The sequence below is a fragment of the Pelobates fuscus genome, chromosome 9 (genome assembly GCF_036172605.1).
Source record: "Pelobates fuscus isolate aPelFus1 chromosome 9, aPelFus1.pri, whole genome shotgun sequence".
Lineage (NCBI taxonomy): Eukaryota > Metazoa > Chordata > Amphibia > Anura > Pelobatidae > Pelobates > Pelobates fuscus.
Genome location: NC_086325.1, coordinates 23587847 through 23612675, shown reverse-complemented (window position 1 = coordinate 23612675; position 24829 = coordinate 23587847). Strand labels below are relative to the sequence as shown.

At 45.7% G+C, this 24829-nt stretch overlaps 1 protein-coding gene across 1 annotated transcript in view; it reads left to right on the top strand.

The window, feature by feature from the left end:
- The window catches only part of LOC134572530 (class I histocompatibility antigen, F10 alpha chain-like), an 84766-nt gene extending 62833 nt beyond the window's left edge, over nt 1–21933 (top strand). Inside the window, exons 7-8 of the mRNA XM_063431545.1 lie at nt 4020–4062; nt 20511–21933. Coding sequence (XP_063287615.1) covers nt 4020–4060 — 41 coding nt within the window. The 3' untranslated portion in view covers nt 4061–4062; nt 20511–21933. The remainder of the gene's footprint in view (nt 1–4019; nt 4063–20510) is intronic.
- Nucleotides 21934–24829: the final 2896 nt, after the last annotated feature.

Below are 24829 nucleotides of genomic sequence, written 5' to 3'. Positions count from 1 at the left end.
AACTCTAACCCCAACTATAACCTTTACTGCAACTGAAGTCACTGAAGTCAGGGTTGTCCCCTGCTTACACAGTATAGAGCACTCAGTGCCGGTCTTTTTGCTGCTTAGTGCCAATCAATTTCACCAGGGCCAGTTCAAGGATTTTTAGATGCCTCTTAACCCCTTTTTTGTGTTTCTTATCCCCTCTTTTAAGTTTCTTGCCCCCTTTAGTGCCTTACACCTCCCTTGTATATCTCTTACAATCCCCCTTTGTGTGTCTTACTCACCCATCCCCTTTATGTGTCTCATTCGCTCCCAGCCCCTTTGTATATTTCTCTTTCACCCCCAGTATATTGGTCTCCCCCCAGCCCCTCTGTGTGTCTTTTTCCCCTTCTCCAGCCCCTCTGTGTGTCCTTCACTTTTAGCCCCTCTGTATGTCTCCTCCTCAGGCCCCTCTGTGTCTCTCCCCCTCCCCCCCCCCAGGCCGTTCTGTGTGTCTTTCATCCCCAGCCCCTCTGTGTCTTCCCCCTGGTCCCTCTTTGTGTCTTTCTCAACCCCAGGCCCATCTGTGTTTATTTATCTCCCCTTGTGTCCCTCTGTGTGTCTTTCTCCCCACACAGGCCCCTCTGTGTGCCTCTGTCTCTCCCACCAGCCCCTTTGTGTGTCTTACAACTTGCCTTGTTTTCTTTGTTATCCCTGCCCTTTTCCTTTAGTTGTCTCCCCTCTCCTCTGGTCCCTTAGTTGTCTCCCCTCTTCTCTATGTCCCTTAGTGCCCCCCCCTTGCAGGGCCGGTGCAGGGATTTTTGCCGCCATAGGCAAATGTAAAGTTTGCCGCCCCCTCCCCCCCCCATGTGACATCACAATGCCCCACCTATATGATCTGCCATGTTAACGCCAGTGCTGCAGTGCCGCCGTGCTTACATTAAATGGCCTGCAGGGACAGGCTATAGACACCAGAACCACTACATTAAGCTGCAGTCTTTCTGGGGACTAAAGTGTTTCTTTAATGTGAGGTAAATTAGAGATTAGTGCAACGAATAATATACTAGATTGCCTACTTACCACCAGATGAGGATGATGGGCTGTAGCTGCAGTCTGGCTCCACTGGTCTGGTGTAGAACAGGATCTCTGGAGGCTGTTTGTAACTGTGGTCACAAAAATCAATGTTCTGGGAGAAAGGGAAGCAGCTCCATTTTTTGGGGGCCCTTTACACAGCTCAAGGTCTGGGTCCCCGGGTCCACCTTCATGTTCCACCAATGAGTTTGTTCACAGGGGATGGAGTGTGTAGGGGATGTCCTGATATGTGTGTAAGAAATGGATTGTGTGAACCTGTGTTTGTATGTGTAAGGGCTCCAAGGTGTGTTTCTGTGTACGGGATGCAGTGTGTGCATCTGTAAGGGGTGCATTGAGTGTGTGTAAGGAATGCATTGTGTGTTTCTGTGTGTAAGGGTTGCATTGCTATTGTGTGTGTGTGTGTGTGTGTGTGTGTGTGTGTGTGTGTGTGTGTGTAATGCATTGTGTGTTTTTCTGTGTGCAAGGGGTGCATTGTGTTTGTGTGTGTGATGGATGTCACTCTCTTCTCCCCCCTCCCTTGTCACTCTCTTCTCCCACTCCCTTTTACTCTCCCCCCCTTGTCACTCTCTTCTCCCCCCCTCCCTTGTCACTCTCTTCTCCCCCTCCCTTGTCACTCTCTTCTCCCCCTCCCTTGTCACTCTCTTCTCCCCCCTCCCTTGTCACTCTTCTCTCCCCCTTGTCACTCTTCTCTCCCCCTTGTCACTCTTCTCTCCCCCTCCTTGTCACTCTCTTCTCCCCCCTCCCTTGTCACTCTCTTCTCCCCCCTCCCTTGTCACTCTCTTCTCTCCCCCCATGTCCCTCTCTTCTCCCCCCCCCTCCCATGTCCCTCTCTTCTCCCCCACGCCCTTGTCACTCTCTTCTCCCCCCTCCCTTGTCACTCTCTTCTCCCCCCTCCCTTGTCACTCTCTTCTCACCCCCTCCCTTGTCACTCTCTTCTCACCCCCCTCCCATGTCCCTCTCTTCTCTCCCCCTCCCTTGTCCCTCTCTTCTCTCCCCCTCCCTTGTCCCTCTCTTCTCTCCCCCCTCCCTTGTCACTCTCTTCTCCCCCCTCCCTTGTCACTCTCTTCTCTCCCCCCTCCCTTGTCACTCTCTTCTCTCCCCCCTCCCATGTCCCTCTCTTCTCTCCCCCCCTCCCATGTCCCTCTCTTCTCTCCCCCCCTCCCATGTCCCTCTCTTCTCTCCCCCCCCTCCCATGTCCCTCTCTTCTCTCCCCCCCTCCCATGTCCCTCTCTTCTCTCCCCCCCCATGTCCCTCTCTCCCCCCCCCATGTCCCTCTCTCTCCCCCCCATGTCCCTCTCTCTCCCCCTCCCATGTCCCTCTCTTCTCTCCCCCTCCCTGTCAATTTATTTCTTCCCCCCTCTCCCATACCTCTGTTGTATTAAGGCCGAGCTCTGTATGGTCCACGGGTACAGGGAGCCTCTGTCTCCCCTCCCTAAGTGGTTTCCTCCCCCCACTTGTCCCTTAGTTGCCCCCTCCCCTCACATCCCCTTCCCTTAGTGTTCTTCTCCCATCCCTGTCCCTTAGTGGTCCTCTCTCTTCCCTAAGTGTTCCTCTCTTTACCCTTCCTTAGTCCCCTGCTTACACAGTATAGAGCACTCAGTGCCGGTCTTTTTGCTGCTTAGTGCCAATCAATTTCACCAGGGCCAGTTCAAGGATTTTTAGATGCCTCTTAACCGCACTTTTGTGTTTCTTATCCCCTCTTTTAAGTGTCTTGCCCCCTTTAGTGTATCCCCTATTTTCCCCATTGTGTGCCTTACACCTCCCTTGTATATCTCTTACAATCCCCCTTTGTGTGTCTTACTCACCCAGCCCCTTTATGTGTCTCATTCGCTCCCAGCCCCTTTGTGTGTTTCTCTTTCACCCCCAGTATATTGGTCCCTCTCCCCTCCCTGCCCCTTAGTGTCCCTCTCCCCTCCCTGTCCCTTAGCGGTCCTCTCTCCTCCCTTCCCTTTAGTGTTTCTCTCCTCTCCCATCCCTGCCCCTTATTGATCCTCTCCCCTCCCTTCCCTGTCCCTTAGTGTTTCTCTCCCCTCCCTTCCCTGTCCCTTAGTGGTCCTCTCCCCTTCCAGTCTCTTAGTGGTCCTCTCCCCTTCCAGTCATGTCCCTTAGTGGTCCTCTCACCTCCCTGTCCCTTAGTGATACTCTCCCTTCCCTGTCCCTTAGTGGTTCTCTCCCCTCCCTGTTCCTTAGTGGTCCTCTCTCCTCTCTGTTCCTTAGTGGTCCTCTCTATTCTCCCTGTCCCTTAGTGTTCTTTTCCCCTCCCTAAGCTGTTCCTGTCCCTAGGGAGTTACCATAGCAACCACAAATCATATGCTGTGGAGAGCAGAAGGGCTGCCTGTGGGTGGTCTCTTCTTCTCTCCTTTATCAATTCATTCTTTGGCATGGATTCTGTGGCAAATAATTGATTGACAGGTGCAAGAAAACCCTGTTTTAAAAAAGCTTTTTCTCACAGTCTCTACATTTGCTAGAAAAACTGCTATCACAATGTATAGCTGGCATTTTATACTTTTTGAAAAGAGCGAAATTAGTTTTGGGCACTACAGTTGCCATTTAAGAAGATCTCTGAAGGTTTCTCTTGGAATCTACTACAGAGTTTTGTTTTACTTATTAGTACATAAGAGGGTGAGGGTACACCTGTGATGCAGCTCCCGGTGGTTTCACTGCCTAGAGCTAATGATGTATTGGATTCAGTGGGCACCAATGAGAGTTCAGGTAAGTACGCATATCATCTCATTCTCCAGGTGCCACTCAAGCAAGATCTGTCACATTGAGGGTGTCTCTTAAATGTTTAAAAAATATCCATAAAAGACAGGGCCACTTTAAATGCCAGACAGGGTCGTTTGTGATATGCCTTGTAATTCATTGGTTCTGTAAAAATGTAACAAATTTGGGTAATATAGTAATGTGTGGAGGAAAACCTGTCTTTCTAATTAATACTAAAGTAATTAAGAACATATATTTTTCAGCTGCAAACAAAGAAGGTTCTCCAGCCTCATCCACTGCATGAATGTAAGTTTCTGAGTATTAAACACAAAGTCTCACATTGCTTTGTCACTATTGTAGTGGGCATTACATTTTGTGGGTGCTGCCTAAGTTTTTGTTTAGTTTTGAACTGAATTTCGTCCATGTGTTAAAGAACCACTATGGGCACCCAGACCACTTCAGCTAAATGAGTACCAGGTTCCCTTAGTTTTAGCCCTGCAGCTGAAAACATAGCAGTTTCAGAGAAACTGCTCTGCTTACATTCAGTGGCGTCTCTAGGATTCATTTTCAGGGGGGGCACATGGTGGGCCAGGGACAAAAGTAGGGGGGCACATTTAACTCCACCCTTGCCGCAGTTTGACCCCGCCCCTGTCGCATGTTATGCCCCGCCCCCGACACAATATTTTTTTTATAATCTCTGGTGGAGGATTCATTATTTTCCATCAGGGATTATTAAAAAACAAACACATTTTCCTTGATACAGTGCCATAGTTGCCAACATTTGAAAACAAATTCCAAGGACATTTTGCAGCACAGCTATCAATAACTGTCTGTATATAATATCCCTGGACAGTCAGTGTTCTCTGTATAATACAGGGTTGTGTGTATAATAAATCAGTCAGTGCTCCCTGTATAGTGCTGCTCTCTGTATAATACAGTTCCGTTTGTGTATAATATCCCAAGACAGACAGCAGCACTATACAGGGAACACTGACTGCCCCAGGCTATTATACAGACACAGACCTGTATTATACAAAGAGCAGCACTATACAGGAAGGACTGACTATCCTGGGATATTATAACACACAGATCTGTATTATACAGAGAACAGCACTATAGTATTATACAGATAGCTGAGCATATACCCCATGTCCCAATCTCTAGACGACTAGTACCTGTCAACAGCAGCTCCCAGACGCGTGTAAGAGGGCTAAAGTGCGCGGCAGCTCACACAGATGATTCAGCGGTAAAGCGCACTCGCTGGCAGAGCCAAACTGAGATTCCAAAGCAGCCCTGGAAAAAAATGTATGCCATTCCTACAAGTCAATATACACAGACTGCTGAGTCCATACACACACACACACACACACACACACACACACACACACATGGACACACACACACACACACACTGCTGAGTCCACACACACACACATACACACAGACTGCTGAGTCCATAGACACACAAAGACACATAGACTGTTGAGTATATACATACACAAAGACACATAGACTGTTGAGTCCATACACACACACACACACACCACACACACACAGACTGCTGAGTCTATACACACACACAGACTGCTGAGTCTATACACACACACAGACTGCTGAGTTCATAACTCACACACACACAGACTGCTGAGTCTATACACACACACACACAGACTGCTGAGTTCATAACCCACACACACACAGTCTGCTGAGTCCACACACACACACACACACACACACAGACTGCTTTCATAAACACACACAGACTGCTGAGTCCATAAACACACACACACAGACTGCTGAGTCCATAAACACACACCCACAGACTGCTGAGTCCATAAACACCCACCCACAGACTGCTGAGTTCATACACACACGTAGACTGCTGAGTCCATACACACACACACAAACTGCTAAGTCCATGCACACACACAGACTGCTGAGTCCATACACACACACACACACACACACACTGCTGAGTCCACACACACACACAGACTGCTAAGTCCATGCACACACACAGACTGCTGAGTCCATAAACACACACACGCACACAGACTGCTGAGTCCATAAACACACACCCACAGACTGCTGAGTCCACACACACAGACTGCTGAGTCCATACACACACACATACACACAGACTGCTGAGTCCATAAAAACACACACACACACACAGACTGCTGAGTCCATAAACACACACCCACAGACGACTGAGTCCATACACACCCACAGACTGCTGAGTCCATACACACACACAGTCTGCTGAGTCCATACACACACACAGTCTGCTGAGTCCATACACACACACAGTCTGCTGAGTCCATACACACACACACACAGTCTGCTGAGTCCATACACACACACAGTCTGCTGAGTCCATACACACACACACAGTCTGCTGAGTCCATACACACACACACAGTCTGCTGAGTCCATACACACACACACACACACACACAGTCTGCTGAGTCCATACACACACACACACACACACACAGTCTGCTGAGTCCATACACACACACACAGTCTGCTGAGTCCATACACACACACACAGTCTGCTGAGTCCATACACACACACACAGTCTGCTGAGTCCATGCACACACACAGACTGCTAAGTCCATGCACACACACAGACTGCTGAGTCCATACACACACACGCACACAGACTGCTGAGTCCACACACACACACAGACTGCTAAGTCCATGCACACACACAGACTGCTGAGTCCATACACACACACGCACACAGACTGCTGAGTCCACACACACACACAGACTGCTGAGTCCACACACACACACAGACTGCTGAGTCCATACACACACACACACGCACACAGACTGCTGAGTCCACACACACACACACACAGACTGCTGAGTCCATACACACACACATAGACTGCTGAGTCCATACACACACACACACATAGACTGGTGAGTCCATACACACACACATAGACTGCTGAGTCCATACACACACACACACACACATAGACTGCTGAGTCCATACACACACACATAGACTGGTGAGTCCATACACACACACATAGACTGGTGAGTCCATACACACACACATAGACTGGTGAGTCCATACACACACACATAGACTGGTGAGTCCATACACACACACATAGACTGCTGAGTCCATACACACACACATAGACTGCTGAGTCCATACACACACACATAGACTGCTGAGTCCATACACACACACACACAGACTGCTGAGTCCATACACACACACAGACTGCTGAGTCCATACACACACACAGACTGCTGAGTCCATACACACACACAGACTGCTAAGTCCATGCACACACACAGACTGCTGAGTCCATACACACACACACACACACACAGACTGCTGAGTCCATAAACACACACACGCACACAGACTGCTGAGTCCATAAACACCCACCCACAGACTGCTGAGTCCATGCACACACACAGACTGCTGAGTCCATGCACACACACAGACTGCTGAGTCCATGCACACACACAGACTGCTGAGTCCATGCACACACACAGACTGCTGAGTCCATGCACACACACAGACTGCTGAGTCCATGCACACACACAGACTGCTAAGTCCATGCACACACACAGACTGCTAAGTCCATGCACACACACAGACTGCTAAGTCCATGCACACACACAGACTGCTGAGTCCATAAACACACACACGCACACAGACTGCTGAGTCCATAAACACACACCCACAGACTGCTGAGTCCACACACACACACACACACACATACACACAGACTGCTGAGTCCATAAAAACACACACACACACACAGACTGCTGAGTCCATAAACACACACACACAGTCTGCTGAGTCCATACACACACACAGTCTGCTGAGTCCATACACACACACAGTCTGCTGAGTCCATACACACACACACAGTCTGCTGAGTCCATACACACACACACAGTCTGCTGAGTCCATACACACACACACAGTCTGCTGAGTCCATACACACACACACAGTCTGCTGAGTCCATACACACACACACACACAGTCTGCTGAGTCCATACACACACACACACACAGTCTGCTGAGTCCATACACACACACACACACAGTCTGCTGAGTCCATACACACACACACACAGTCTGCTGAGTCCATACACACACACACAGTCTGCTGAGTCCATACACACACACACAGTCTGCTGAGTCCATACACACACACACAGTCTGCTGAGTCCATACACACACACACAGTCTGCTGAGTCCATGCACACACACAGACTGCTAAGTCCATGCACACACACAGACTGCTGAGTCCATGCACACACACAGACTGCTGAGTCCATACACACACACGCACACAGACTGCTGAGTCCACACACACACACAGACTGCTAAGTCCATGCACACACACAGACTGCTGAGTCCATACACACACACGCACACAGACTGCTGAGTCCACACACACACACAGACTGCTGAGTCCATACACACACACACACACACACACACGCACACAGACTGCTGAGTCCACACACACACTCACAGACTGCTGAGTCCATACACACACAGACTGCTGAGTCCATACACACACACATAGACTGCTGAGTCCATACACACACACACATAGACTGGTGAGTCCATACACACACACACATAGACTGGTGAGTCCATACACACACACACATAGACTGCTGAGTCCATACACACACACATAGACTGCTGAGTCCATACACACACACATAGACTGCTGAGTCCATACACACACACACAGACTGCTGAGTCCATACACACACACAAGCTTCCTCACTAGCAGAGAGACACACACACACCCCTGAGCATTTCAAGCCTACCTGTCACTGGAGGCTGTTGCTGTGGGTCAGGCAGCCATCTTCTGGCCTTTCCAGCAGCAGCAAGGTCTGCTGCTTAACGGCGGGGCGGGGCTTCACTTCGGGACGGGGCCTGTGCCGGGGAAGCTGCTGAAAACACCCAGCACCATTCCAGCTTCTCTGTCCTGCATACCCTCGGGCTGTAACAGACTGTTACAGTCTGAGGGAGTATCATTTAAGCACATGGCCAGCAAGTTGCCGGCATTTGGGGGGGCACAAGGGGGAGCACCGCATGATATGGGGGGGGCCTCTGCCCCCCTCCCTCCCCCCCTCACGGAGTCCAGCAAATAAAACCCCTATGGGAAAGAATTGAGTAATGCCTTTCTATGGGTGGGTTTGAATGCGCACATGGCTCTGGCCACTCATGCGCATTCAGCTCCACTCAGGAGCTGACGTAGGGAGGGGGAGGAGAGGTCATCAGCGCCGAGGGAGCCCAGAGCTTGATTAATGTTAGTGCCTGAAGGGGTTTTAACCCCTTCAGCCCAGCAGGAGGGGGTCCCCCGAGGGAGGGGGGGGGGGATATATTAACCCCTCATGTGCCAGAAAAACAGGTTTGTTTTCCTGGCACTAAGTTCCTTTAATTTTTTTCTGACAAAATTTGGACATTATTTTTATTGCAGAAATTGCATTGCAAACTTAATTTTGCACATTGAACACAACAGGCAGACACACAGTCAGACAGTATTAATGCAAAGAATGGAAATTTTCATTTTCGTTGCTGGCATTCTCCTCCACTTCAGTTATTTATAATAAATAAATATATGTATATATAAATCTATCCTGTTGGTCCTTGTGATGGTGCAGGTTGAGATTGTGGACATCATTAACTGCATAAGCCATACCAGAGGCGCTGGAAACAGCTAAGCAAAGACTAACAGCACTGGCAACCAGACTGAGCTGATACCCGAGAGATTCAATGCACTCTTTACCAAAGAACCATCATAGGTGTATGCAGAGCTGTGCAGGGTAACCACCACATTTCCTCCCAAGACCCATCGAGAGCAGAGACTGAACAGTACTGGAAAAATATCTGGAAGAAAAAACATTTTATACCACTAAGTCCCAGTGGCTACTAGAGCTGAAAGTAGACCAGTGCATACTGCCAGAACAGGAATGTGTAGCACAAATAAAGAGTTGGTCAGCCCCATGACCTGACGTGATCCACACCTACTGGATAAAAAAGTTAAAGGAACACTATGGGGCCAGGAACACAAACATGTGTTAATACCACCGTACAGCCCGCCTGCCCCCCCTTTCCCACCTAAATATAGCAAAATCTTACTTTTATTCAAGGTTGCAGCTGCGGGCTTTACCCCTGATCTGTCTGCTTGGCTGACATTATCAGAAATGATTCTCTGAGTCAATCACAATGCTTTCCCAAAGAATTGGCCGAGACTGTCAAGGAGGCAGATCAGGGACACTGATCTGCCAGGTGGAGAAACTGAATGGCAGTGCTGCACATTGTGCCCCAGGAAGCACCTCTAGTGGCCAGTGGATGTATCTCTAGGCTGTAATGTAAACACTGCATTTTTATTTACTGGAAAAAGCCTGAAGGGAATATACTTGCCATAATACAATAAGCTGTAGTTGTTTTGGTGACTGTAGTACCCCTTTAACAATGCTGCATAAACACCTAGCAGCAGAAATAAACCAGCTACTAGAAACAGACTCCTAACCGACTAACACAAGGCAGAACAAGGCAGTAAGAGGCAAGGAGGATAGCCGAATCAAAACACCTTCAAACTCAGAGTCAGACAGGTCCTAAAGTCCCAGGTTAATGGCAAGAACAAGATCCAAGCAATTAACACATATGCCCTACCAGTCATCAATTACCCAGCTGGAATAATAACCTGGCCAAGAGAAGAACTAGTCACCATGGATGTGAAGACCTGGAAACTATTTACTGTGAATGGAGGATTCCACCTGAAATCCAGCACCCAGAGACTGTAAACCAATCCTGATGGAAGGTGGTCAGGGCCTGGTGAGTGTTAAGGCCACAGCCTGGATGAAACAGAGTATTCACAAGTGCATCATGAGGATGGTTCCCAAAGATGATTTGCTAAGGGAATACCTGCTAAGGGAATGCCTGAATCAACAACATATAAAGCATGCAGAAAAAGAGGAGATTCCATGGCAAGACCAACCTCTCCACGTGGTGTACCACAGGCAGATAGTGGATGTGGCTCACATGACAAAATCCTGCCAGTCGTTGGAAAAGGTAGAACTAAAAGACAGCACTGAGACACTAATCCAGCAGCACAGGAACATACACTCAGCACCAGATCAATAGAAGCAGGTATCTACCACACCAGGCAATACCCAAGGTGCAGACTGTGTAAAGCGGCCTCTGAGACAATTCAGCACCTATTAGCCGGATGCAAGATGTTAGCAGGAACAGCATACTATGAGAGGCACAACCAAGTTGCTGGGATTGTGTGCTGAAACATCTGTACAGAATATAGGCTGGACCTTCCGAGGTCCAGATGGGAGATACCACAAAGGGTAGTTTAGAATGACCAGCCTAAGATGCTGTGGGACTTCCAGATCCAGACAGACAAGCAAGTACTGGCCACCCAACCTGACATCATGGTGGTAGACAAGGAATGGAAGACTGCCGTTGTGGTGGATGTGGCAATAACCAGTGACTATAACATCAGGAAAAAGGAACATGGAACATAAGAAGAAGGACAAATACCAAGGACTGAAAGAAAAGCTAGAAAGGATGTGGAACGTGAAGGCAGTAGTAGTCCCAGTTGCGATAGGAGCACTTGGGGCTGTGACTCCCAAGTTGGGGGAGTGGCTTCAACAGATTCCAGGTGAAATATCTGAGATCGCTGTTCAGAAGAGTGTAGTTCTAGGAACAGCTAAGATATTGCGCAGAACCCTCAGATTCCCAGGCCCCTGGTAGAGAACCCGAGAATGAGGAATAAACAGATCACCCAGGAGCAGTGGTGTATCCTGGTTTTGTGCTGCCCTAGGCAGGACAAAACTCAGGCGCCACCCCCACCCAACCTTTCCCCCCGCCCCGCATTCTAAATATACACACACACACACACTCGCTAACAGAAACACAAACTAACATACACACACACTCACAGGCAAACACACACTAACAGACACACACACTAACAGACACACACACTAACAGACACACACACTAACAGACACACACACACACTGACACACTAACAGACACAAACACTGACACACACACTAACAGACACACACTAACAGACACAGACACACACTCACCCACCCACATTAACACATTTTTTTTACATTTATTTTTTTTTAACACTTTTTTTTTTATTTATTTTTAACACATTTTTTGTAAAAAAAAATGTTAACACGTTTTTTTAAATTTATTTTTAACACTTTTTTTTTTTTATTTATTTTTAACACCCCCCCCCCCCCCCAGCCTCCTTACCTTTGGGAATGCTGGGGAGGGGGGGTGTCTCTTCCTCCCTGGTGGTCCAGTGGCTGCTGGGCGATCGGGCGGCACTGCCTGGCTGGCGGGCGAGGGAGCACTTCCCCTGAGCTGTCTGCTCAGCTCCCTCGCGCGCCTCAGAATGAGGCTGGGAGCCGGAATATGACGTCATCTTCCGGCTCCGCCTCCCAGCCTCACTCTGCGGCTGGCGAGGGAGCTGAGCAGACAGCTCAGGGGAAGTGCTCCCTCGCCGGCCGGCCGCCCGCCCGCCAGGCAGTGCCGCCCGATCGCCCAGCAGCCCGCCGGCATGTCTGTTAGCCGCAAGGCTAACAAGACATTTGCCTTGGGCATTTGGGGGCGGCTTTTTTTGCCGCCCCCTGGAAAATGCCGCCCAAGGCAAATGCCTTATTTGCCTCGCGGCTAATACACCCCTGCCCAGGAGGGGTGAGAAAGTATTTTTTTAATTATATATAAAGTTACTAATACTATAGTACCTCTCTTGGAGAGGTGTTATGCTGAGGAGTCCATTTGAGCACATGCTTTTATTAGAAAAGACTTGAAACATAGACAGAAGACATAAAAGAAACTCAAATATACCGCCAACATTTATGCATTCACAACTTTCCTGTATTGTATCCATGCAGACACACACACACTGATCCATGCAGACACAAACACACACACTGATACTGACACAAACACACTGACCCATGCAGACACATACAGTCTCTGAAACACACACTTACCTTCATTTAATTTATCAGTTGACTGTACATGTATTCCAAGCATCTTACTTTGCCTTAGCAGCCAGGCATCCCGTCACTCCCTGCAACAGCCCGATTTCCTGCTAGATTCCCGCCCACTTGTCACCAAGTACAAGGCAGGGGACGGGAGCCAGGGAAAAGTGCACCCAGTGCAGATGGGACGCTCTCTGCTGTCCTGCTTTACTTCCTTCCTTGATTCCTCCCTCCCATGTCCCCATGCAAAGAGCCGGGGAGCGGGAGTGCTCGCATGCTACCTAATAGGGTGGGGATCAAGTGCAGTCAGGCAAGGAACTACTTCAGCACTGTGTGAGTAATGGCCACACGGCTGCCATCCTGATCCCCATCCTGAATTTTACTGTTTCTGGCCATTTTGGCCAGTTTTACAATTTGTTACTGGGTCTGTCTGGGTGGTCCAGTCGCCTGGACAGTCCCAAACACCCCTAGTCGTAGGCTTGCCAGAGGCGCCCTTGGGGAACTGACGCTCTAGGCCACCACCTAAGTGGCCAAATGGAAGCGCCGGCCCTGACAGTAGGGAATGAATACCCAGATGAGAACAGCAAAACATGTTCAGCTGAGAAGAAAGCATGTGTACAAACTCCATTTCAAATAATGTCACAGAGATGAGAAGTCACGAGCTCCCTTTTAGGAAATCTCGGCTTTTCCAACGGTGGCAAGTGACCTGGGTTTATTATGCCCATCAATACACCTGCATGCTTATTAACTTGGTCTTTCAATTGGGTGTAGATAAATAACCTTGGCCACCCAAGTTGCAATGATTCTCATGTAGATCCATAAAGCTTGTCCTTTAACGTTGCATCAGTTGAAAAACTGATTTGCTGGACTTTATGAAGTGCACTTGATCCATTGCCAAGAGTTGACTGTATAGTTTTGATCTATATTGAGAAAAAAAAATAATCAAAAAGGCTTTAGTTAGTGACATATTATCTATGTATATATAATATGTATAATAAAATTCATATCATCTCTATCATCTCATGAAAATAACAACCTGTAAAAAAACATAGAAAGGGAAGGAGAAAAAAATAATTTCATCACAATTTTATATAACATAAAATTCAGATTATTTTTATTATCACCCACACACACTTTCTTTTTTTTTATATAATCTTGTTACATTTAGGGGGAGTACAAACCTCCTTGCATACAGATAAGAAACATCTATGTAGTAGCCAGAAGAAACTGCTGTGCTGTAATGCAACAGTTAAAATGTTCCAAATACCTATTAACCTATTGTATGCCAGTATCAGGCCTCTTCTCAATCATAAAACAGCAAATAAGGATATTCAATTCTCATACTTGTATACAACTAGACAAAAGACTAAAGAAGTAGTAGTTACATTGCATGGGAATTCAGCAGAGGTATACCACGTTAAATACAAATTTTATTTATAAAACCCTTACTCAATCCAGAATACCACTGAAACCTTATACTAAATCATTATACTAAATCAGATTGAATCGTTATACTAAATCGGATAGTTGAAGCTACTAGTAAAATGTAAAGGGAATGAGGGTGTCATTGGGTATGATCTCAAACAGTTGGAAGAGCATGCTATATATTTAGCAGGAACCTGGGCAGATGGGTGGGAAGTGCTTAGAGAAAATTAATAAATTCATTATTGCAAGTTTCTGGTTTGTGTAGTAAGCCCTAAAGAACAGGAAAAGGGATTAAACCGTTATATGAATTCATTTACTGCTAGGAGGGGCATAGGCAGGTGAGGAGGGGGGCTGGAGGGGTTTGTGCAACCATTTGTCGTATACAATTGCAAAGTTTACCAACCAAATTCTATCACCCAAGATATTAATAACTACATGTACATGAAATATCGGTGGAACACAGTCAATTAAAATAACAATAAAACACTGCATGTACAGAAAATTATACAATATTTTTTTTTCTCTCTCTTACAAGATGATACTAGAGTTGGTACTTCACGTTTGGAATTGAAATCTTATATAATTATTTATTAGATAGGATAAGAAATTTCTTACTACTATAATGCACTTTAAGACTGAACTAATATTTCACATATACACTTGTATAGTAGATCTATACAATACGTTTTTTGATGAGTCACATCTTATTACATGGAAGTACTTTCTGGTCCAAATAAGACAATTATATTAGATTGGAAAACTATATATGTTATAATTCAGGTTTTAGGTATAAGATGGGATAGCAATGTATTTTTTTATTTTTAAAGACAAGGAAGAAGGCAATAGGATAGGGAAGAATGGGAAATCAATTAATAAATGGCTCTTAGTGTTCTAATGTGCTTATCGCACTAGCTACCCACTTGGTGTCTTAGATCTGATACAGTATCATGTCGATCTTAGTGGTCCGTGAGGGGATACCCCATAAAAGAGATGGGTTTTGCTTCCAAAAGGTTTTTAATGTTTATGTTTTGTTAGATGTGTGTTCTTGTTTGTTTGTAAAATCCTGCCAATGTGATTATGATGCACAGGGAAAGAGGAAGATACTGAATGTCTGCAGATGTTCAAATTGATTACTTTAAACATCCAGGGTCTTAATTCAATATATAAGATTGAATATACTTCTATACTTTTTAACAAAGAAAACACGCTGAAGGCAGTCAGACAAACAAAATTAGGGGCGGAAAGGGGGGATACAAATATACCAGCATTATACATACCCCAAATATAAAAAAAAATGTGGTGTAACTATACTTTTTGCTGATTCTTTACAAGTGGAAATAATCCATAAGATATTAGACCCAGAAGGTAGATATCTTTTAATAATTTGCAAGTTAAATGGAACAATTTATACTGTATGTAATATTTATCTCCCTAATAAATGTCCTACTACTTACCTGAGACAGTTAATGGAAAAAAACAAAGAAATAAAGGTAGGCCAAATTATTGTGGCAGGGGACATTAATACGGTGTTTGGACTGGATTTAGGTAAACAAATTATAAAAGGTGTACAATAGAACATAATGGTAATTAAACAAGTTAAATCCTTAAATAAAATGAAAAATGAGTTTGATAGGTACTATTTCAGGAGCATCCAACATCCTGAAGATTTTGACTATACACATTTCTCCAGGGTACATTTTTCCTATGCCACACTGGACATGATCTGGGTAGATTCAACTCTTATTGAAAAAAAAAATCCTAATGTATTTGTTACGTAAATTACCTGGACAGACCACGGTGCTGTAGTTTGAAGTAGAAGTTATTAAAAAAAAAAAACACGGGGCGGAGCCTGACAGCTGAACAGAGCGGTCGCACTTCAGACTAGCTCCGAGCCAAACAGCCCCAAATCAGTTCAAAAACCGCAATTACCTGCACAGTGCCAGCTCTCCAGCCCCAGCGGAAGGGGTATACCATGGAGAAGAAGCCAAATCGCGACCCTGGACAAACCTGGCGACCGCAACCAGGGGATAGACCTGAGGCCTACTTGCGGCCTACTCAAGAGGCATGGGGGAGTCGGCCGATCCCCCAGCCGACTGCAGCCCACTTTGCTGGAGGTCTCCCCGGAACACCATCTCCCCCTCCCCCCCCTGCCGGTGGGGGTTATCCCGGCAACCAAAGCATGCAACCCAAGACGGAGATACCAACCTAGATTTCTCAACACCGCAGGGGCATCGACACCCAACATGGCGGAAGCCACGTGGGCCCAAGCACCCGAGCCCTGCCTGCTCCCATTGTCAGACAGGTTAGACCGGCTATTTGCTGACTTCTGGGCCAAGATAACCAACCGTGGGGGCACCCCGGGAGATGCCTCATCAGCATCAGCCCCAAGGGACCCCACACAGAAGCCCGCAGCACAGATATGGACCCGGAGAGGGACCTGGGCAGCAGGGAGAAGGAGGAGGGAAGCCCGACGCAAGCTCCAGCACTCCTATACTCGACCACGTGTGAGTCGCCTAAACCCTCAACAGGGACTCATCCAGGGGCTACCCCCGCACCACTCCTCCCCCATGCACACAGTTCCATCTGTGAGATACCACGCCGGAGGGCCCAGTCTCCCTTACAGCCACACGGGATCACATGGGAATCCCCAATACTCACCGCCCAACTGCATCAGGTGAACCAGCGACGGAAAAGGGCCGGTTCCACGCCCGTAGACCAGGGATACCTCCTAGTGGCAGCTCCAGCACCATCATGACACCAAGAGCAGCAGGGGCCGACCCATCAAACAGGCTCACATACCAACATGGATCCAGACCTCTCAGAGATACCGGCCTGCCACTGACAGGCGTCGGCTAAGCACCCCCAGGCGGACACTCTGATCCTAGGCTCGCTCAAGCTATTTCCCGGGACTGACGTGATGCACCATCCCCGGCAACGACCCAACCCATGGTACATATTAAGCTCTGACACACTCCAGCGCCCACAAGATGCCATTTATTCTACTCTAATAAGCCTGTGTAAATTGTTATAATTTATCTGTTGTGGTTCTTTACCAATCTTGCACCACTCATTGAGCACCTGTCAATAGGTATCTCCTCACTTGAATAGGCATTACTACAAGCCCACGATCTGACACACATTAACGATTACACATACCTGCAACTTACAGGTCAAGACTCAAGCTACAACTCATGGGCATAACGCCCTTACACTAATCTGGTATCTGTAACCAGTGCCTGCGCCTCAAACGTTAGTCTGGCGACTTAATACTAGCACTGTGTCGTTCCAACGTGTATAATCAACACAAAAATGTGAAGCTTTCAATGTGATCAGTAGGCTTAGCCTGATAACACATCCTGTTTAAAATTAGTTTTTGTTAAACGACTTGTAAAACTAAAAAATGAGGCATTCATATTTCGGAGAAATGATCCTGCTAGCATCAACACACGAATAAGTTTATTCATATAGAAATGTTAATCTGTTTAACGTGTGATCTAAGAAAATCTCTTTTCCTCTAACCTTTAAAAAAATGTGCACAGTTTATTCTCATGCCATGTAATGTTTTGCTATTGGAAAGGCTCCCTACAGCTGTTGTGGCGTAGCAAGCCAAATTGTTGAAATCTTGCACAAACAAAAATAAAGAATTTAAAAAAAAAAAAAAAAAGAAGGGGGGCGGAGCCAAGCCACGAAGCGGAGAAGTCGCATGAAGCTGAAGCTCCCGTGAAAACAGCGAACCTTTAGCTATTACAGCCCTCAATATCACCCCCCAAAATACCATAAGTGACAGCAAAAGACGGCAAAACCGGTATGGGGCGCAAAACAAAGAAAGCGAAGCCCGACCAGCCGAGACAGAGCCAAGACATTGGGGCCCTGTGGAGACAAGCTCGGGAGGCGGCAAGGCGCAAAATGGGCGACCACGCGGACACATACTCCGACTACTCGGACGACTTCTACCAGGAAAAAGACATGCCGACTACTGCACACCTGCCTAATCCGGGGACCAAGCCTCCGGACCCGGACAACGCTCCGGTGACCACCTCTGTGCTTAAAACGCTGCTGGCAGGCCTCCAGACCACCCTACAGGCGGACATGGCCGCCCTACGCACTGAACTACAGGGCATAACTGGAAGGCTGGGAACCCTGGAGGATGCCTCTGCGGCACGAGACGCGCACATCACTGCAATGCAAGCAGAGATCACCGCCCTACAGCGCAAAACAGAAGACTATGACTGGCGGTTCGCCGCTGCCGAAGAGGAGCGCAGAGCCACAAATATAAAGGTACGGGGGCTGCCGGAAGATATACCAGCGGAGGAGCTGCCGCATTATGTCCGCAGACTCCTGACAGAGCTACTCACGCCAAAACAGTCCAAGGCTATCCCCATCGAGTCTGTATGCAGGGTCCCGAAACCGGCTAGAGCCCCGACCACCGCCACTCGTGACCTTATAGTCTGCTTCCACCACCGTAAAGATAAGGCCACACTCCATGCAGCGCTTAAAAACAGACCCCAGGTCAATTTCGAAGGCCACTCTTTAACCTTCTTTGCGGACCTAACAGGCGGCACACTAGCATGGCGGGGATCGTTGAAACCCTTCACTGCCCTCCTCAGGCAAAAGGACATTAAATATAGATGGCGCCTTGACAGATCGCCTATAGTCCTGAAGGGCGAAGACAAATTTGTGGTCCACTCGCTTCAAAACGCAAGAGACTTGCAGCACGTCCTGGGAATATCCCAAGAGGCCACACCTGGACCGACACCCAGGGAGAACCCGACCCAGCCACACAGATGGGACCCAGAGCGCACCAAGACATTTGTGCCACGACGACCTAGACAGGCCCCCTCTGAGGAAACTGGCACTTGAGAAGGCTCGGGAGACCCTTCCCACGCAATCCACATTAACCGGCACTGAATGGCACTCAGCTACGGCAGCGTGGCAATGTGATCTGCTGGGAGTGCCTCCCAGATTACTTTTTTCCTTTCTTTTGTTTTGATTGGTTCATAGATGTATCTCTTATTGTTTTACTGTTGAATTTATTGCTGTATTTACTGCTATTCCCCAATTGTTAGAATACTACAGCTTAATTAAGTGAGCACACTTACAGGCACCTCCCCTGCCTTAATACACGCTCATATACACGTTGAAACCCACGGGGCTCCTTCCCCCCCTCCCCACCCCGGCCTTGGGTAGCCGCGGGGGAGCGAGCGAAGAGGCAGCGATTGGGTAATCATACCCTACTACTGCAGTAAGTGGCGCATCCAAATATACCGGGATCACTCTGCTATATATAAGCTCAAGACATATACTGGCCTACCGCATAGTAACACCTGGTGTCTTTTGCTGCACCCGCCAGCCATCACACAAACTATCTTGCCACCCGCATTCACCACATAGGCATAAGTATGTGACACACACACTACAGTTACAGACTGAGGTCGCACTGCAGCAAAGACTAGCCTACAACATAGGTTGTTCCCATTTTTCAACTACGCTATTGCCTTACCATCGCTTATGACCGCTTTATTAAAACAAAAATGTGCACATGTTCTTACCATGCCCTATTGTAATGATTGTATACTACTATAGCGAATGGAATGCCTTTGGGGCACCACTCGCATACTTGTTCAGCATAAATGCACGAAAAATAAAGAATTTAAAAAAAAACAAGAAAAAAAAACCACACATAACACCTGTTGTTTAAATGATATTTTATTGAAAAATCCCACAAATACGAAAACAATAGAATTAAATATTAGAAGATATTTTGAAGAAAATAAAACCAAAGATACGTCTCCTATTATTCTTTGGTACTCCTTTAAGATGCAGGCCCAGCTAAAAAAAATTATAAAATATTAACATTACTAGAGAAGACAACCCAATAAACAAAATTTTACACCTGAGAACTTAGAGAAAGTATGAAAGATAAAGGAAAAGATGGATTGGTTTTGGTTTTGGTATGGAATGGATGTGGATTGGTTGTGTGTGTGGTAGCTGTACTCAGGGCTGGTCTTAGGGGTGTGCAGGCAGTGCAGCCGCACAGAGCACCATGGCAGCAGGGACACCATGTGGCCAACATAGCTTGCACACGCTCTGGGTGACAGGCGTGAGGGGGTTGCACAGAGAACCCCTTTAAAGCAGGTTGCTCTATATAATGTTGCCGCACGGCACCTGGATAGAGGATTTTGAGTCTCTCACAGAACATGATAAGGCAGCTGGGGGCTGGTGATATAAAAGATTTTTTTTTTTTTTAAATGTGTCCAAATTATTTACTGTTTAAGTAATCATTCTGCTATCTGTTTACAGCTTTTCTGCCACAATGAAGATTTCTGTGTAAGGAGCGGGAGAGAATCACGACAGACACTGTTCTCCATCTTTTCTTTCCTATAACCGCACAATATGTCCAGCTTTCTATAAGAATTGTTTTACTTTCATATCACTTGCCTTCAATTTATTTTTTATGTTTCTGAGAAAAACGTTGATAACATAATTACAATACGATGATTGGGGTTGTTTCTGATATTATTTTATTTCTGCTTTGCTATAGTAAAAAAATACAATATTTGATTAGTTTTATTCTCAGTAATTAGTTTGTTGCCTGTAACTGTTTATCATGAAATGATTGAAGTATTATTGTGTGAACAATGAGCAATGACCATCCTGCAAAACAGCCAAACCATGTAAGAGTGCAGCGTTCCTATGCTTTCGGGATGGAAACAAATGTATTCAATTCTCTTTCATCTTCTTCTTGATGCCCTCATACATATATTCTATCCATGGTATAATGGGAAAATTAAAGGGACCCTATAGTCACCAAAACAACTTTAGTTTAATGAAGCAGTTCTGGTGTATAGACCATGCCCCTGCAGTCTCACTGCTCAGTTCTCTGCAATTTAGAAGTTAAATCACCTTGTTCATGCAGCCTTAGTCACATCTTTCTAAACACTTCCTGTAAAAGGTCATCTAATGTTTACACCTTTATTGCAATTTATATTTAATTTAGAATTTCGTATCTATTGCTCTGTTAATAGCTACACCCTGCAGGAGCCTCCTGTATGTAATTAAAGTTCACTTTATAGAGCAGGAGATAAAATATTTTAAAGTAAGTTAACATCAGATTGAATTTGAAACCATTTTTTTCAGGCAGTCTGTCAGTTACAGTCAGGGGAGGCGTGGCTAATGCTGCATAAACAGAAACAAAAATGATTTAACTCCTAAATGGCAGGGAAATGAGCAGTGAGACTGCATGGGCATGATCTATGCACAAACTTTATTAAACTAAAGTTTTTGCTGGTGACTATAGTGTCCCTTTAACCCCTTAAGGACACATGACATGTGTGACATGTCATGATTCCCTTTTATTCCAGAAGTTTGGTCCTTAAGGGGTTAAAGGAAAACAATTTAAAAAGCCCCCTATTTTGTTATCATACGTTATATAGACAATGCATTAACAATATGCTAGAGATACCTTCTAATATTCTATAGCTGCACAGCTGAGAGGTTTTCTGCAGCTATAAGCAGACCCCGCCCTCAGCAGGTATTGGCTCCACCAATCAGGAGTCTCTTGTTCTGGTCTTTGTGGTCTGAACTCATCCCATAAAGCCCTGTGCAGCAGATGTTTTTGGAGGTAAGTAGTTTATCTCCAGCCACAGTTCCCCTTATAATATAGTATGAGAGAACCTGCTTTATAACTGATAGTCACAGTGCACCTGCCATCAGTTTATACTTCGCTCAGGTCACAGTTAATATTTACGACACATCATAATTTATAACCTTTGGAGTCCCTAGAATACCATACTCATCATAGCACTAATTATTAGACAGTCCTATTTAGAAGGTTGATAAGTGGCATACCCAGCTTTAAGGAACTAACATAGACAGCATTGTTGGTGTATACAATTATAATGATTTATAAAGCGACAATATTGTGCAGAGCTCTACAATAGGTAAAACAATGCAGACAATTCTAAGAAAACATTTTTAACAGTTGGTGAAAATGTGCTCTGCCCAAAGGAGCTTACAGTCTGTATACAGAGCAAAGATATGACATAGTCGTTATTCGGCAGGTGTTAGTTTAAAATTACCTTAATAAGACTCGGACACCAGTTATTCTGTTGGAGTATAACGTCCACAGCTTTATTAAATCTCAACAAATTAACAAATTTAGGGTCATTGTCATTTCTGACATTTTGTTACTATCCCCCCATACAATACCCCTGACAATGACCCTAGCACTTAAACAATAAATAACATTTCAATAACATTTAACTTATAACACACGGCCTACCAAAGAGGCCCCAACCAAACGTAACTGTAGGGGTGTACCCAGACACCCCTACCCCCTAGGTTCGTAGCCACCGAAGAGCTTGAACCTACCAACACTCTTATCCACCTGGCCTACTCCGGCCTAGGCCTTGGCCTATCCACTTCCAATTCCAGCCAACTTCCGACTTTACCATGCCCTGTTCCCGCCGCTGTGACCAAACGGGAACATAACCAAACCTAAAGGGAGGGTGGGTGGGACAAAGAACAGGTGAGTGAATTTCTGTTAAAATGGCTCCTCTCTAAGATGGCCGCTATTTAACTCGCTCTTAGACCACCCCCACGCTGCATTACCCTAAGCCCACCCCCAATTCTTAACCCTGCCCACTCTCTGGCCCTGTCAAGGCCCACTCCCCCTCTGCGTTGTTCCGTGGGCTTCAAACTCATCATTCCTACAGTGATCAATCAGACCCTTTCATCTGTGCTTTGTAGATGCCTTCATTTTACCTGAATTAAAGAATGACACTGGCTGTCCCTTGCAAAACTACTGTTCACACCCCCAAAAGTCTGTCCTGATTTGAGAAATGTTATATATCTGAAAGAATATCTGTATCATGAAATGCTGCCTTCATGACTCAGTCCAATCCTTGTCATAGAGCAATAATGGATAAAATAATATCCGACCAATATTGATTCTATTCCTGGCCGTGTGTACAGTGAATAATGTATTTATATAGCATAGGAACATGCATTGGATGGTTTAGTACATTGCAGATTCTGAAGACCATTAAAAACTCAAGGCAACAGAGTATTTAACTATGTGCATTTTGGGGATTAAACAATAATTAGACGTATAGCATTTATATGGTGTAAAGATTTATGATTTTTGAATAATAAATAAACAGTGTCTAAATAAATCCATACTTTTCATATTTTTGTTATTAAATCTTTAGAATTGTCTCATTTCTACTACAATACAAAGTTTTTTTTTTTTTTTTAATGACAGGCTATTAAAATTCAAGGTATTGATTAATTTTTTATAAATGTTCTGACCCAACAATAGACATTGCATGGGGTGCAGTTTCATCTAAGTCGACGAGGTCCTTGTAGTCCCATCTAATCCTGTGACCTAGTGGGGGAGTACAAGATCTGGTTGCCCAGCAGCACAAATCTCTCTCTGGCTCCCAGTATTAATGATGGCACAGGATACGGCATAAATGATAAGTCCTCCGAGGCCGAGCTAAAAAGAAATCATAACAGCCAGTTCTAATGTTACTATACCCCAACTCAGTGTCATATAACTGCAGCATGTGTAAGCCTACTCAGACATTTCACAAGATAGCTTAAAGGGACCCTCAAGGAACCAATACAATTTAAATTCCGGGGATAGATTTTGGCCTCATTATTATGCTGTATTTTTTGCAGGCTCAAATCTTTGTAATTTTTGCACAAAAAAAAAAAGTTTTGCAGAATTCGGCACCAAAGCCTGCCTCTTTAGCCGTACCCCTCATGTCAGGAAGAATTCCTTATTAAAGGTATGTATAGCATCTCAGCCCCAAAAGAATGAGCGGCTTTCTAATTTACAACCTGGCTGCAGACCGTCAGAGAAACTACAGGCATGTAGTGATATTCTCACTATGTGCCTCCCTGGGCGTCCTCTCCTTCTAATGCAGGTTGTTTTACAGTTCAGATCATTAACTGCTGTCAGTGGCTGAGCTATGTGCATACATTTGATAAGGATGTATTTTTCTAGAGTGGGTGTGGCTAAAGAGGCAGCATTTTACAAAACATTTATTTATTTTGCATGGAGACACTAAACCTTCCTCATAGAGATGCATTGATTTAAGGCATCTTTATAAGGAGATGCTGATTGGCTAAAGCAGCGTTTGGCCCTGCCCCCGTCCCGCCTCCTTGGCTGAGTTCATCAAAATTGACAATCTTAGCCAATCCAATGCTTTCCTATGGGAAAGCATTTTGATTGGCTTAGATCATCATTTCTGATGATGTTCGCAGATCAGGGGCAGAGCCAGCACCAGCAGAATGGAATAAAGGTAGGATTTTACTGTATTTAGGGGGGGCAAGTTTTTAACACTATAGGGTCAGTAATACAATTCCTGACCCTATAGTGTTCCTTTGATAATATTTATTTCATGACTCATCTTTCTGTTACCCCTTTAGCCTTATATTCCCTTTATAACTCCATATCTGGATGTACCATCTTGTCATTCCATTTTACACTCCTCCACTCCCATTTAACAACTTAAACATACAAATCCCTTTCACAAGCCTTTCATCGGTATTTCTTACACATCTTTAGCCAGGTATTGTGTAAGGTGGGGGTGCCCAAAAGGTAGATCCCCAGA